Source organism: Prionailurus bengalensis, chromosome D1 (genome assembly GCF_016509475.1).
Source record: "Prionailurus bengalensis isolate Pbe53 chromosome D1, Fcat_Pben_1.1_paternal_pri, whole genome shotgun sequence".
Lineage (NCBI taxonomy): Eukaryota > Metazoa > Chordata > Mammalia > Carnivora > Felidae > Prionailurus > Prionailurus bengalensis.
Window position 1 is genome coordinate 653,196 of NC_057346.1, and position 16,096 is coordinate 669,291.

At 41.0% G+C, this 16,096-nt stretch overlaps 1 protein-coding gene across 5 annotated transcripts in view; it reads left to right on the forward strand.

Annotated features, from left to right (window-relative positions):
• CEP126 (centrosomal protein 126) overlaps window positions 1–16,096 on the forward strand; it is a 103,504-nt gene that overhangs the window by 40,082 nt on the left and 47,326 nt on the right. For 4 of the 5 annotated variants that reach the window (XM_043579161.1, XM_043579160.1, XM_043579158.1 and 1 more), the window contains exons 4-5: window positions 2,940–3,051; window positions 14,378–14,576. In XM_043579161.1, coding sequence (XP_043435096.1) covers window positions 2,940–3,051; window positions 14,378–14,576 — 311 coding nt within the window. Of the gene's footprint in view, window positions 1–2,937; window positions 3,052–12,121; window positions 13,225–14,377; window positions 14,577–16,096 lie in introns of those variants that run through there. The other variant, XM_043579162.1, reaches the window with a different exon arrangement.

Here is a 16,096-nt window from a genome sequence, read left to right on the forward strand (position 1 = left end):
TTGGAGTGAGCATATTAGGGTAGAAGAACTGGAAAAACCAGAGCTCCTGGGCTAAATGAAGGAATGCAGCTGTGGTCTGCAGTAAGACTTGAAAAATAACAGGCTTCCAGTATCCCCAGCGCATGAGGGGTGGTAACCAGGAGTCGTTAGATTAACAGCAACAAGAAGCAGTCATGGGTGGTCGTACACTGATCTAAGGTAGTTTTCATTTTCTGAAGTATAACTGACATGTAATATCCTATTCATTTCAGGCATGCATCATTGTGATTCTTTATTTTTATACGTTATTAAATGATCCTGACAGTAAGTCTAGTTCCATCTGTCACCACACAAAATTCTAACAGCCTCACTGACTATTCTCCCTGTGCTGTACATAACATCCTCATGACTTAACTTATTTTACAACTGGATGTCTATACCTCTTAATCCAACCCCCCCAACCTATCTCATACTTCACCAGCCCCTCAACCTTTGCCCTCCCTAGTAACAGTTTGTTTCCTCTCTCTGTGAGTCTGTTTTGTTCACTTGGCTTGTTCTGTTTAGATTCCACATGTAAGTGACATCATACAGTATTTGTCCACTGTCTGACTTATTTCGCTTAGCATAATGCTCTCTAGGTCCATTACATTGTCTCAAATGGAAAGATTTCATTCTTTTTTGATGGCTAAATAATATTCCATAATGTATATATACCACATCTTCTTTTTTCTTGAATTTTTTTTTTAACATTTATTTATTTTTGAGAGACAGAGCATGAATGGGGCAGGGGCACAGAGAGGGAGACACAGAATCCGAAGCAGGCTCCAGACTCCTAGCTGTCAGCACAGAGCCCAGTGCGGGACTCAAACTCACCGAACTGTAAGATCATGACCTGAGCCGAAGTCGGACATTTAACCAACTGAGCCACTCAGGAGCCCCAGTATACCATATCTTCTTTATCCATTCATCTATCAGTGGACACAGGTTGCTCCCATTTCCTGGCTGTTGTAAATAATGCTGGGGTGAACATACAGGTACATCTATCTCTTCGATGTAATGTCTTTGTTGACCTGAGTTAGCATTAAAATTAGTGTTTAGGCTCTCTTTGATAGGCATCAAGTGGTGAAGGTTAATAAAAGCAAGTCTCAGACTCTAATCTTGTATGACTAGACACAGAACATTCATACAGCTTGTTCAGTGAGCTGAATAAAGTCCCAGCTTTCTGTCCTTGTAGGTACTCTAACTATACCTTCTATGAGAGGTCTGCTGAGATACACACAGCCACATTCCAGAGACAGAACTGTGCCATCTGGCATTGGACATTGAGAAATGTTCCTGTATTAACGGTCAGACACAAGGCTGAGTAGACATCAAGACTCAGAGATCATCGATAGGGTAAAGGATATAGACCTCCCTGCATTCTTATTCCCTGTTCATGTAAAGGTAGGGAGTGATTAAAATATATTTATGAAAATGCACTTGTCTTGAATACCTTTAATTTCAACAAAGAAATCCCATTTTTAACATTCAACAAGATATTCACCAGGCTGTTCTTTTCACCAACAAAAACCCATGTTAGACATTGAGTATACCAATCAGAAAACCAGTTGATATATAACACTTGACAATATCTGCCTCAAAAGGATTGGTCCTTTATGATTGGAATATCCTGCAAGCCCTGTCATACAGCTGTATTCATCAGAATATTATGCCATCACCTCTTAATTAAGGAAATGGACTGTCTCTAGAGTTCCGTCTGAACTAAAGCATACATAATAATGTACTGGCTTTGCTTTAGAATTTTAAGGTAAATAACAAAGATTGCAATAATGAAAAAGCCTGAAAACATACAGCGTTTTTAAAGGAGAAGGAGGAAAGACAGTTTGGAGGTGTCTGTAGAGAGCTAGAAAGTCAGCTACCCTACCTCCAGGCCTTGAGTTTTCTGTAGTATGTGATGCAAAATAATGCAAAATAATGCCTCCATTTAAGCAGGTGAGTTTCCATTTAAGACAGCTGAGTTTCAACTTGACCACATAAGTGAAAGGGTATTTCGAGAAGTAGGAGAGGTTGAGTACATTGAAACCAACGTGCCCAGCAAAAGGGCTTTGCAAAGTGGTTACTACGCACGCAAAGTAGAGTTGGGTAAGAGGTTGTACTGTGTAGCATGTCAACGAACGTCCACATGGTCTATGACCTCGAACAAGATACTTAGTTTCCTCCATTGCAAAATGGAGATTCAAAGAGCATCTGCCTCACAGGCTGTAGTGAGGATTACATTTGTTACAACATGCTCAAAAATAATGTCTGTAATGGTAAGTGCTCAGTAAACATCAGCTGGTGTTTTTATACCTTCCCCTTTTCTTCATAAGAATATTAATAAATTTTGTCAGAAATTTATGGAGTCATGAGATCAAATACAGTGTGGTTTGCATGCCGGGATGAAGGGCCTGAACATTTCTCAGTTTTTTTTCCAGATAAATATTCTTAAAATTGGTGACGTGAATTTTGAGGTCACAGTTTCTCTTTGGGTAATTAAATATCTAAATTTAAAATATTTACACTATTCTAAAAAATATTTTCTTTTTTCAAAAGTTTTAAAGTAGTATTTATTGAGGTGTCTGGGTGGCTCAGTCGGTTGAGCGTCTGACTTCAGCTCAGGTCATGATCTCACAGTTCGTGAGTTCGAGCCCCGCGTCGGGCTCCGTGCTGACAGCTCGGAGCCTGGAGCCTGTTTCAGATTCTGTGTCTCCCTCTCTCTGACCCTCCCCCGTTCATGCTCTGTCTCTCTCTGTCTCAAAAATAAATAAAAATGTTAAAAAAAAAAAGAAAAGGAAGAGTTGCTTAAATAAACAAACAAATAAATAAATAAATAAATAAAAATAAAGTAGTATTTATTATTGACCAGTTAGGATAGAAGATGAAGTGATTCTATACTATTTGATTTTTCTTTATTCTCTTAGCTTTTCAAAAACCAGTTCCTCCTTTGGAAGAAGCCCTCAAACAAATTCAGGAATCCAACTTAAAATCAGAAGTAAACCTTCCCTCTTCCCATAGACCAACAGTGAATTGGAGGTAAGTAATGTATTATTATTATGTATAATTATTAATATGTAATAATTAAATAGCTTTCTATTACTGAGTTTGTAGGCCATTTCATCAGTTTCTACTCACCCTTGTAGAGTTTAATGTTTTATTTTCACAGATTACATTAAGGTAGAGTAGAATATAAATTGCTTCCAGAGTAAGGCAAAATTCTAATTTATTGTCTTTGGTATTACAGTGCTGCCTATGTTGAATAAATTTCTATGGAAACTATCATTCAAACCATTTTAAAATATTGATGTTCATTATTTACCTTCACTGCAAGGAAAAAATAGTGTTGAATTGTAGTGATATATTTTTAGATAAAAGGAGTAACTGTATGGGAAAAATGGGTGTTTCCTCATGGAGAATCTTTCCTGGGTGTCTTGAAAAAGGTAATGGCTTGTGGTTCCTCTCCCGGAGCTTAAATGAATTATTAGAAGCAATAGAGTCGGTCAACCAATCACACAGTGCCCTGTGACATCTTTTATGTCTCCATTTATTTATTATAAATGTTTATTAAAGCTACCACTTGCATAACATTAGTCAGGCTTTGTAAAGGGGATATGGGGAAGAAGAACGTGGTAAAATACAATTCCTAGTGTACAATCTAGGAGAGAAGTGTAATACTGCAAAAAGTATAGACTAGTACCCCAAGAGTAATGATAATAATATGTAATATTTATTTATATAAAGACATTTACAATGGAGACATTAATTAATGTTTATATTTTGCCTGTACATAATGTTATTTACTAAAGTACTTCCATTTTTAGAATATCTGTGGCCAGTAGTTCCCTTGATCAGAGCTAAGAACAATTCATTTTCTCAGTCTTCATTGTAGTTGAGGAAAGACCTCATGGAATAGAAGATTCTTCAACAAAGCTTTGAAGAGACTAGGGATTAATTATGAAATGAGTGAGCCCTGGTACCCCAGACAGAGAGGGATGAGTGTGTGTGCAGGACAAGAGTGGTAGAAGGAGTGATGTGCTCTGGGAAGGAGAGCACGTGGAATGCCAGAGCACAGAATCCCAGTAGCCTGTCCAGGCAGGAGATTGGAGGGGTAAATGCGTCTGTGCGCTCAGGAGTGCACACTTTATCCTGAGAGTTCGAGACGAGTCAGTGAAGGATCTCAAGTAGAAGGGGGGTAAGATCAGCTTCTCTCTTTTATCATTTATCATTCCAATCTACACGTGTGGATAATGGATTAGAAGAGGACAAAACAGGAGGCTATTCCAATATATGTCATTGAAATTATATGAGTTCATAGCTTGAAAGAAAGATATAGGCTTAAGTTGATTCAACACAGCTCATGGATGAGACGCAGCCATGGAGAGTGTGTACCGCGAAGGCAGGTGTAGGGCAGAGCCCTGAAGAATAGCAACATTTAAGGATGTAGAAAACAGGCCCACAAATAAGAACAGAAGGTTGACGTAGGACGGGACAGGGTGGGATCATGCAAACTTAAGAAGTGTGGAGTTTCCTGGAAAAAAAGCAGTTAGTAGAGTTCAAATGGCTTCCAGGGAGTTAGTGACATAAAAACTTGTTACCCTGACATGAAACAGGTGGCACATAAAAAAGGGGTGACAGAAAAGAGGTGGATAAAGGAAGTGCAAAGCCAACAAAGAATGACGAAGTGCCCCAGGTACTGAGAATAGAATCAGCATGACCGTGACCACCTCGGAGCTGAACCGGAAGCTCTGCAGCTGCTGTGCAAGAGGGCTGCTGGCCAGCCCGTGGTCCCGGCTAGGGGAGCATTGCCGAGGGCAGAGGTCAGGCTAAGGACAGTTCTCAAGCGCCTCTTCCCTCTGTCCTCCTGTCTCTTGTGCCTCCCATCAACCAAACTGAGCCATAAATCAGAATGCAAAGGATCATTTAGTATCTGCCAAGCAGAGAGAAGTGGAGAAGCCCAGAAAGTGAATCTGGAGGGGAAAAGACAGTGTCCACTATAGAAGCAGTGCGTCTAGGGGCGCCTGGGTGGCTCAGTCGGTTGAGCGTCCGACTTCGGCTCAGGTCATGGTGTTGCGGTCTGTGAGTTCGAGCCCCGCGTCGGGCTCTGTGCTGACAGCTCAGAGCCTGGAGCCTGTTTCAGATTCTGTGTCTCCCTCTCTCTGACCCTCCCCTGTTCATGCTCTGTCTCTCCCTGTCTCAAAAATAAATAAAAAACGTTAAAAAAATTTTTTAAAGAAGAAGCAGTGCGTCTACTATATTTCACAATAAAAAAGTCACAGTGGTGACTCTGTCAGAGTAGTTTCAGTGAAGTGATAGGCACAGGAAAGAGATTACTAGAAGTTGAAAAGACACGGAGAGCAAGAAAGTAAAGATAAGAAGCGTAGTTTGTCTTCAAAAGGAAAAGAGTGATAGAACGATAGCCAGAAAAGACGTAGGGCCCAGTCAGGTCCCACAGACTGATGAGTAACAGAATGTGCTCTAGAAAGACAGAGGAGGGCAAGCATGTGGAGCATCTTACGTACCTAGTTTGAGCTGGACGAGGATTAGCATGGGTTACACTATGAGTGAGATGTGGTTCTCCTCTCGGGAAAGGTTTGCAGTTACGTTAGAACACACACGTAACACTGTGTAAGGGGAGCTGTAACGGGAATATTAGCCAAGTGGCAACGTATGAATCGTGAAGTTGGAAATAAGTCCTAAAGGATGGGTGCACGTTGTCTCATGAAGAAGCAGAGGCCGAGTGTAGGCCTGTTCAGGCCTGCAGTGTGGTAGGAGGAAATAGGACTCGCTCAGAGAGACGGGACTGTAGGGTGTGTTGCTGGAAGGACAGGAGATGGTCCAGAAAATGGACTGAAATTGAATGTGAAATGTTTTTATTTCTGGCTAGGAAGTTTGAGGTTTGTTCTATAACTAGTAGAGAACCCATGCAGGTGATCGATCAGGGAGTGATCTCATCCTCTGTTGTTTTAGAAAGATAACTGGTATGAGTGTTGGAGAATGAAAAGGATGGAGAGACATTGAAGGCAAAGGGCACAAGACGAAATTAATGGGATGATCCCAAGGAGAGGTCGTCACTGCCAGTGCTGGACTAGTACAATTTTGTATAGCGAGGAAATGATAGATCTGTTAAAGAATATAAATATTTTGAGTGATTAGAAGGAAAGGATGAGAGAAGAAATGAAAATGCCTTTTCACGAAACAGAGAAATGACATAAAGAAATAAGAGTTTAAGAATGTTGATCGACTAGACATATACAAATTGGAGCACAGAGTGATTAGTGGCAGGAAAATCAGGAGGCACAGCCATGAATTTAAAAGGACTTATGTTAAAAGAAAGTTGAAAAGAAAGAAGGAAAAGACATTTCATAGAAATAGATTATAGAAATTAGATTATGAGTTTGGTGTATGAGGGAATAAAGAAAATGAAAAAAACGAAATCAAAAGGAACTGAAATTTTGAGGTAGTTTGGTGACTTTAAAAAGAAACAAAATGAAACAGTACTGGTTTGGTGAGATATTGCTGAATTTCATTTGAGGCTTCTAGGGGCGCCTGCATGGCTCAGTCGGTTAAGCCTCCGACTTAAGTTCAGGTCACGATCTTGCGGTTCGTGAGTTCAAGCCCCACGTCGGGCTCTGTGCTGACAGCTCAGAGCCTGTATCCTGCTTTGGATTCCGTCTCCCTCTCTTTCTCTGCCCTTCACCCAGTTGTACTCTGTCTGTCAAAAATAAACATTTTTTTTTAATTTTTTAAATAAGTAAATAAATTTCATTTGAGGCTTCTGAATTGAGGGGATAAATATCCAAGTAGAAATGTATAAAAACAATTTGACCTAAGATGAAATGAGAGATCAAGCTATAGAAATACATTTGAAAGTCATGATTATGTATATTGTTGCTTGTTACATGTACTAGTGTCTCCCCAACCGGATGTGATAAAGGCTAGATGTCACACGTGCAGGTGCTGTGCCGGTGGTGTTCCTGGCTCAGTGCTGTGCATGTTGGAGGCGTTCAGTAAATACTTGGAGTGGAGAGACGTGAACACTCCTCAGAGAGTATGAGCTTGATCTGAAGCTTAATTGACGAGGAGGGTATTCAGGAAAGGCAAACACTGGGAGGGAACCACAGACGAGGGAACAAGTCGTGTGTGGAAGGGCATGATGCCATGAAAGAGCATGTTGTGTTACGGGACTGAGCGCAGTTCGGCCTGTCCGGTGTGCGCACAGAGAGGAGTTGGGGCAGATAGGCTGGCTGAAAGGAAGCCACAAGTTAACTCATCAAGGGCCTTATTAAAGAGTCTGTCCTAAAAACAATTACTGAATGAAACATTCCACGCGTATACTTCAGAATGACTGTCAGAATGGACAAAAGTAGGGTAAGGCTAACGGTGGGAAAATCAGGTCAAGTGATACTTAGTGAAAATGAAGACCTCGTGAGAGCTGTTTAGGAGGTGGAATCGAACTGGAACCAGGGGTTAAGGAGGAGTGAAAGGGACGGAGATTGGTCAGTTACGAGGTAGTGACACCGTTTATCAAAAGGATTGTTAAGGAAGGAGAGGCTTAAGGGACAGAGCAACTGGCAAGAGGATAGCAAACTGTCGGGACACATGTAGGATATTCCCAAGTCAGTTTCTCATGGTTAGAAATCTCAGCCACAAATATAGATGTGATCGTTGCCAACAAATGGATGGAATTAAAGATGTGGCTCATGGGGGCGCCTGGGTGGCGCAGTCGGTTAAGCGTCCGACTTCAGCCAGGTCACGATCTCGCGGTCCGGGAGTTCGAGCCCCGCGTCAGGCTCTGGGCTGATGGCTCAGAGCCTGGAGCCTGTTTCCGATTCTGTGTCTCCCTCTCTCTCTGCCCCTCCCCCATTCATGCTCTCTCTTTGTCCCAAAAATAAATAAACGTTGAAAAAAAAAAATAAAAAGATGAGGCTCATGAGTTCAGCTAGGCCATCGGACTCCCACAGCTACAGCAAGCCGAGTTTGGCTTCACTTAGAGGACAGAGCACACTTCATGGCAACGGACAAGGTTCTATTTCAATAGGAGGAGTCCTTGTGGCTCAGCACAAAGCGGTCAGTCTTTGCTATGCCCCTCGCCCCTCAAGTGACATCTCACCTGTAAGGAAACAAGGTCCCAGTGGGTGGGTGTAGAGCCACCCTGGCAGAAACCCCATCTTCCAAACAGGAACCAGTATTTCTGGCGATGGCTCCAGAGCAGCGATGCTGCCGAGGTCCGTGTGAGACACGTGTCCAGGTACACGAGTTACCACACTCAGGGAAACCCAGAGCTGTAGCTTGATGTCAGCTAGCTGTGGTGTATCCAACCAGTCCTCTGGATTGTACGCAGGGTAGGGACGGAGAAGCAAGGAAGTGGGTCATGTGACTCTCAAAAATCCCAGCAAGATAAAAAAAGTGATTCTTTCTGTCAAGAGTACAGCTTGTAAAAACTCACCAAAATGCATAGTTGTTTTTTTAATTTAAATGAAGTTTCAGAACTTTACTGGATTTGGGGCGCCTGGGTGGCGCAGTTGGTTAAGCGTCCGACTTCAGCCAGGTCACGATCTCGCGGTCCGTGAGTTCGAGCCCCGCGTCGGGCTCTGGACTGATGGCTCAGAGCCTGGAGCCTGTTTCCGATTCTGTGTCTCCCTCTCTCTCTGCCCCTCCCCTGTTCATGCTCTGTCTCTCTCTGTCCCAAAAATAAATAAACGTTGAAAAAAAAAATTAAAAAAAAAAAAAGAACTTTACTGGATTTCAATACATTAGCTTTTACATCAAAACTTTATAAATTAAAATGAGAGTTCAGACTGTATCTTTTTAACAGAATTACCTGGAGTAAGGAGATAAAATAATTGTATCTCTTTTGACCTTTTGGAAAGTTTTTTTAGTTTTACAAACACATTTAACAAATCATTTTTTTTTTATGTTTATTATTTTGAGAGAGACAGCATGAGCAGAGGAGGGGCAGAGAGAGAGGGAGACACAGAGTCTGAAGCAAGTTCTAGCTCCAAGCTTTCAGCACAGAGCCCGACGCGGGGCTCAAACTCACTGACTGCGAGATCATGACCTGAACCAAAGTCGGACCCTTAACCGACTGAGCCTCCCTGGCACCCCAACAGATCGCTTTTAAAGCAAGAGTCCATTTCAGTGTTTAGCCATTCTCTGGATTTTAGAAGCGAAGTACCAGTCTAGATGAGCATCCCTAAGGGCGTGCAGACCCACAGCATACGTTCCTAGTCTTGGTTATGCTGGAGATTTTGTCTTGCAGTGTTAGGTTAAGCAAATCAGATTAATTCTCTTTGGAACTTATTCTCCCAACACTTACTGTAATGGCAAAGTGTTTACCAGATACTTAACGAGGTGGTTTGTGAAAAATACCATCTAATTCAAAAACACTATTGATATTGAACACCAGATTGTGCTGTGTAGTAGTCAGTCCCTTAGGGTATTTTTTTAAATTGTGGGTCATTTTCTGATTCCCATTTTGGGGGTTCTTAAATCTTAGCAAGCATTACCAGTAATATGTACCAAAAGTCCTTTTAAACTTTATTTATTTAAAAAAAATTTTTTTTTCTGGGTAGAAAAAGAGAGTGAGAGCGAGCAGGGGAGGGACAGAGAGAATCGTAAGCAGGCTCCACAGTCAGCACAGAGCCCACCTTGTGGCTCGATCTTGCGAGCCATGAGAATATGACCTGAGCTGAACTCAAGAGTGAGACGCTTAATGGACTGAGCCACCCAGGTGCGCCTAAACTTTCTTGAAAGTTTGAGCAATTGGCTGTGTTTGAACAGTAAAATAATAATCCAGGATCAAGCTGTGAGTGCCCAGAAGGGAGACTGTGCTAGGTGCAGTGTAAAAGCTATGGTCTTTCTTCCCCTGCTGTTGATAATCAAAATATGAAGTCAGAATGCTTTAAGCTTAGGAAACAGCAGCTGACAAGTTTTGGTTACAACATTTGGCTGCTGTAAAAATGCAAAAGAAATTTTTTTGTACTTTTTTTTCATTTAATTGGAATAATTTTTAAGTTTCTGCAAATAAGGTAATTGTAAATTTAAAGCAGTAAGCATTTATTGGTGAATAATATACATATTCCCATTCCAAGAAATATAAGTAAATGAAGTTGAAATAAATTCTTTAAAGTTTACTATAAAATAATCCAGTGTATAAAGGACAAGCGAAGAGAGGAGCTCAAGAGGGAACGTGAGAAGGAACACCCGGGGACATAGGGAAATAATCAGGAGAGCAATGGCATGAAGACCAGGGGATTCCAGTCGGGAAGTGTCCATGTTTGCAGCTATTCGGTCAGTTCATCAATCACGAGTGAGAGCTGGGCCCCGACCAGCGGAGGTGGAGGCCAGCTGGCAGCGGCTGAGGGACAAGTGGGAGTCGAGGCAGGGACAGCAATAGACTTTCAGAGTACTCGGCAGGAAGGGGAAGATGACAGACAGACATTTACAGGAGCTTTTAGGGTCCAGGAGGAATTTAGAGTAATAAAAAATCCCAATCGTTTAGTATAAAAGTAATACGCATTTTTGTATACAGGTTTTCCTTACTCACAGCTTTCTCTTTCCACGTATCAGTTGTTATCCTTTGTGATATCAGATATTTTCAATAAAAAAGGCTCTTTAGTGCTAGAAATGAAAGGCTAGACCTTTTTTGCTCAACAGTGTACAGTTCTTTAGAGTCTTAGAAGAGATGAAGTATCAGAATAACTTTGATTTCCCTGTAGCAAACGTAGCTAGCACTACACCCAATCTGGGCTAAGACCATTAAATAGCACACATCATCTTTGTTTTATGAGCCGTGCTCTCCATTCTAAATTAGAGTATATCATTTTCATATGCTATTGTAATATATTCTTTTGACCATGACTTCATGACATCTATACCCATGTATGTATATATATACATATATATATATACGTATATATATATATATATATGCACTCACACACACACATAAATGTTACGTATTTAGAAAACAACAAATGTATACAGAGAAATTTTATAATTTGTATATAACAAATTTACAGAGAGAGCACTATGGCTTACTTATTAAAAAGGTGAATTTTTCTCCACAGATAACGGTATTAAATAATATGTATGAAAATGTTTTGTAAATTATAATGTTTTGTAAATTATACAAATATGAAATATCAGAATATTGAGGATCAAGTATTAATAGAAATACTTATTTGTACTATTTATTGAAAATATGATTAAGCTACAAATATTGTCACATCAAAAATACATTGCATGTGGAATATAAACCTAAAATGTGTTAAGGAATAAAGTAATGCCAAGAAGTAGGGAGCATCCGAGGAAATTGATTCTATTGGTACTCAAACACAATTGTTCTAATGTGGAAAATATTAGTGGCAGATAATAACAGTAGGATGTTGGTAATGTGATAATCTAAAGGAAAAAAATTGTATGAAAAACTGGAGGGCATTCAATGCTGAAGCATCAAGGACAATCAGAGAAATAAATCCATATGAAAATAGAAGTTGCTCAGGAAGTAATGAGATATAAGAATATTAATAAGGAACTAACATTAAAAATACAAGTAATCAGCCTTCCATCATGAGCAAATCTTTATCACAAGGATAACTTACTTCACCCTTCTGGTAGATACAAGGTAAAAGAAGCTGTATTTCCCCCAAATTAAAGTTTTATACTTTAAAATGATGATGTTAGATATCTATCTCCAATATCCATGTATTTGTGGTGAGACAGGTGATCCTGAGCCACATGCAACCCTGAGAAATCTGGCCACAGCCCAGCCGTGGTCCACTGGACCTCTGTTTTCCTTCCATACCAGTAATGTAAATCAGATTTTTCTAGCCCATGTTCATTATCCAGTTGACTGTCAGGCCTCCAAGAGGTGAAAGTATTCTTTCGAGGAAAGAGAAAAGGGGTCGTGAATAAACTACACACTGCTCTCCCCACATGTGCGAGGGCGCTGGGTGATGAGAAGAGTGTCATGCATGGACCCTCAGGACCAAAATATGATACGAATCAAGAGCCTAGAGACAGCCTAATGAACGTCAACAACAAAAAACATCTTAATGAGGCTGTCTCTCTACCTGCCTGTCCAAATGCTTTTCCACCTGTGCAGATCCATTCCTGCCTGTCCAGCTGTTCCCACACCTTATCCCTGCTTACCTGTTCAGCTGTCTCCTGTGCGGGCCCCACTGCTATCCCACCGTTCCCAGATCCTCCCTAGCTGTCCCACTGTTTCTACCCCCCACCAGCCCCAAGCCCTGCCTATCCGCCTGGCTGTCCCCTCTGTTCCTCCAAAGACCTTTTTACCAGCCCCAATACTGTCCTCCCCAGTCACGTATCTTCCTCACCCCCCAGCCCCAGTAACCACCAGCTTTTCTAGCAGCTTCCCCCGTCTACCAGCCCCAATGCCTTCTGGCCAACCTGACCGTGTGCCCCACCCACCCCGAAGTTCTGTGGTCATTCCTGATCCTGACTCACAGGGCCAGTTATTCTACAAAACTTTCAGACCCAGACATTGCCCCCCACAGCATTGTACTCCAGCCACTCTAATGCCTGCCCTTGTTCGTCGTTCCCTTCCAGCTCGACTGGTTGTATCCCCAGTCCCCATGGAAGCTCTCCCTGCTTTGAAGCCTTCCTGTTTACCCAGTCACCTCCCTCCTCAGCCAGCCCCCACTCTCCCTGATACCAGTCTGGTGCCTGCACATCCCACTATCTTAGATCCTTTCCGGTCAGCCCAGCGGTCTGTTCCACAAACCACAACATTGTCAGATCTGTCCCAGGCCTTTGTAGACCATCCTCTGGCCTCAGTCCCCTGCCATCTGCCTCCCTGTCACTCTCCCTGCTCCTCTTTGTCTCCATCACCTTCCACTTCCACATCCTCTCCATCCATTCTGCCCTCTCCCTTCCTCTCCTCTCCCACTTCTCCATCCTTACCCCCTTCATCCACCCCTCTTTTTTCTTCACCTCTGCATTCAGCTCCCTCACCATATTTGCCTCCAACATGTTTAAATTTTCCCTTTCCAGCCTGTCCTGTTTCTTCCTCCTTTCCCCCCGTGCTTTACTCTCCCTCTCTTCCTGCCTCCCCATCTCCTTTTATTCCTGTTCATCCCCTCAACCCTCCTCCCTGGGGGAAGAAAGTAGAGAAGAGAAGAGAAGCAAGTGGAATAGAGAAGAAAGAAATAGAGAAGAAAAAGTTGAGAGACGTCAACTTTAAAGGTAAATAAATTGAGTTTATCAGATATTTTGTAGATTTAGCAACATTCTGTTTGGGAAGGGTGACTGAAGGGGAAGGAATCTGTAAGAGTAGGAAGCCTACAAGGAAGAGAGAGAAACATACTCCCAGTGCTCAGGGGCTTGCATTAAATACCCTCCCTGTGGTCACAAGAGGGTAGTCAGGAATCTAGGCCCTGACTATTCCATTTGTCCAAATAAAGACATATATGCGTATTGGAGATAGGTATATGGTACATGTGGCCGTGTGTCCTCCAAACATTTTTATCCTCACTCAATGGGGAATAATGCAAGTGAATTGGGAATAAGGCCCTTGGGGTCCATTCCACTGGCTATAATGCAGCAGCAGTCAGCTCTTTGATATACTTCCTCCCCATCCCCCTGAAACACTGCTCCTTTGTTCTTTGCTTTTCACTGTGTGCCTATGCTGAAATCGAACATGCTGTAAGTTTCCAGAAGATGCAGAATTTTCATAGAAGGTGATGTCACCCACTAATAATTTGTGGGTGCACTCGCACACTAGAAGTAGACCCTGTACTAAAGATACCCTTTCTGTGGCGTGAAAACCATGTTTACATTTGTAAACAAGTGTGTATACTGCCCTCCCTTAAGTAAGACCCAGGCTCCCAAGCCTAGTAAAGTGGGATGGAAATTCCTGCCTTCCCTGACAGGCAATTTTATATTTTCTGTCTGCTTGAATCCTCAACCAACTTTATTTGGGTTATAGGAATACCTACCAGCTATCACATCGACTCAGAACTAAGGGTAATACAGCATATTCTTATCCAGATAGGAATGCTCTTAAAGAACTAAGGACTGACTCTACATATCTATAGGAATTCCTTCTACCTCTATCCTGAACAATAGAGGAACAGCATTTAATAATCAAAGCCGTGAATAATGGGGTATTCCCACGTCAAGGTGGAGTACTTTATTGGTACTATAATCCCACACCCATTTTATTCTGTTGACTGCCTTAAATTCCCCTTCCAGTATCCTTACATGTGATTATCTGAACACACACACACACACACACACACACACACACACACACCCCAAACATAAATGTGTCATTTATATATAGAGAGAAACTAACTTTATTTAAATGTACTAAATATTTTTTGTGTATGGTTCACAGAGCTATAGATAATGCCTTGCCTTCATCATTGTCAAAAAATGGTCACAAGCATCAGAAACATCTCTTATCCAAAATCAATTGTGATAAAGAAATGAAGGAAAACAACAGGGCAAACTTGGCTACTAACAAAGATGCGTTCCAGCTTAAACTGGAAGAAACTCAGAAACTCCTAGAAGATCAGCATCTAAGCAGTTTGCAAGTATGAAACTATAAATGTTAATATTTTAATATCTAGTAATAATTCTGTCCCATCTCTGCATATTCTACACTAAAGAAAAGTATGCCATTCACCGAGGATAGCACGTGGATGAATCAACACAAATTCATCACAGATACTACAGAAATAATTTTTTAGATTTTTCTACCTTTTGCTCACTTTTCACTCTGCTTTCTCTATTCTTTTGCCGTCTCTCATATTTGGAAAAATATGCTTTATGAATGTTATTTTCTGATCAAAAATGAAAGCTATTTTAAGTAAAATGTAACATAAGTATCATTGTTAGACACTGGATTATAAAAGGCATCCTTAAAATTTATAATACATGTGGACATTAGGTTCTTAATGAAAATCTGTTGCAATTAGCTAGAAATGGCATTCTGTTCTAGCTCTCTGGTCAGGCATTCACTTTGTTTTCTTTCCCCACAAATGAGTATGAGTTTCAGCTCATTTTCTTGAAATGTTTGCGCACTTTATTTTTCATGAGTAACTACACACCTTTATGAGATTCTTAATAGGCTGGTATCAAGATTAAATTCATAACCTTGGCCTGATTTATCCAATAACTAACCAATTGTGACAAAGCTAAAAAATAGCAAAGCAGGAGACTTCTGACTATGATGAAATGCCTTCCTGCTATAAACAACCATAATTCTGAATAAAGTATCTGAAACAGCTGTGTCTAGACATTAGCCAACAGGCACTATCAGCTGTAATCTCAAAAACAGGTGAACAAATGAGAGGAGCCCTATACTCACTTAGGCTTTTTTACCTGGACATATTCTCTGGACGAACCTCAAAAAAATCCACAGCTAACCCACTCTCTGTCTCTTAAAGACTAAAATCTAGTCAGACAACATAAGCTCCATGATGTCCAATATTCCATCAAAACTTACCAGACATGTAAAAAAAAAAAAAAAATAGGGCCCATAACCAGGAGAGAAATTAGTCAATATAATCAGTTACACAGAGGGCAGAGATGAAAGATTAACAGGCAGGGAATTTAAAACCGTTTTTGTAAATATTTTTAGGGAATTAAAGTAAAAATGATTCTGTTGGAAAAAGATATTTTTTAAAGAACCAAATAGACCTTCTAGATCTGAAAAATATTTGAAATGAAAATTTCACTGGGTGGACTTAACAGTGCAAGCATTACAGACCAAAAAAAAAAAAATCAGTGGCCTTGAATACATGGCAGTAGAAATGATCCATATCGAAGCATTGTAAGAAAAAAGACAGGAAAAAAATGAACAGAATCTTGAGATGACATCAAACAGTCTAACATACATTTAATTAAAATCCCAGAGTATTAAAAGAAATAATGGCTGAAAATGTCTCAAAGTTGGCAAAACTGTAAATCCTCAGATCCAAATAGCTCAGCAAGCTCCCCAAAGGAGAAGTATGCACACGTGTACACACTCACACACACCCTGGAAAGGCGCATCAACATTCAGTGCAGCTACACAACACAGGGAATGTAGTCAGTGGTGTGATAGCTTTGT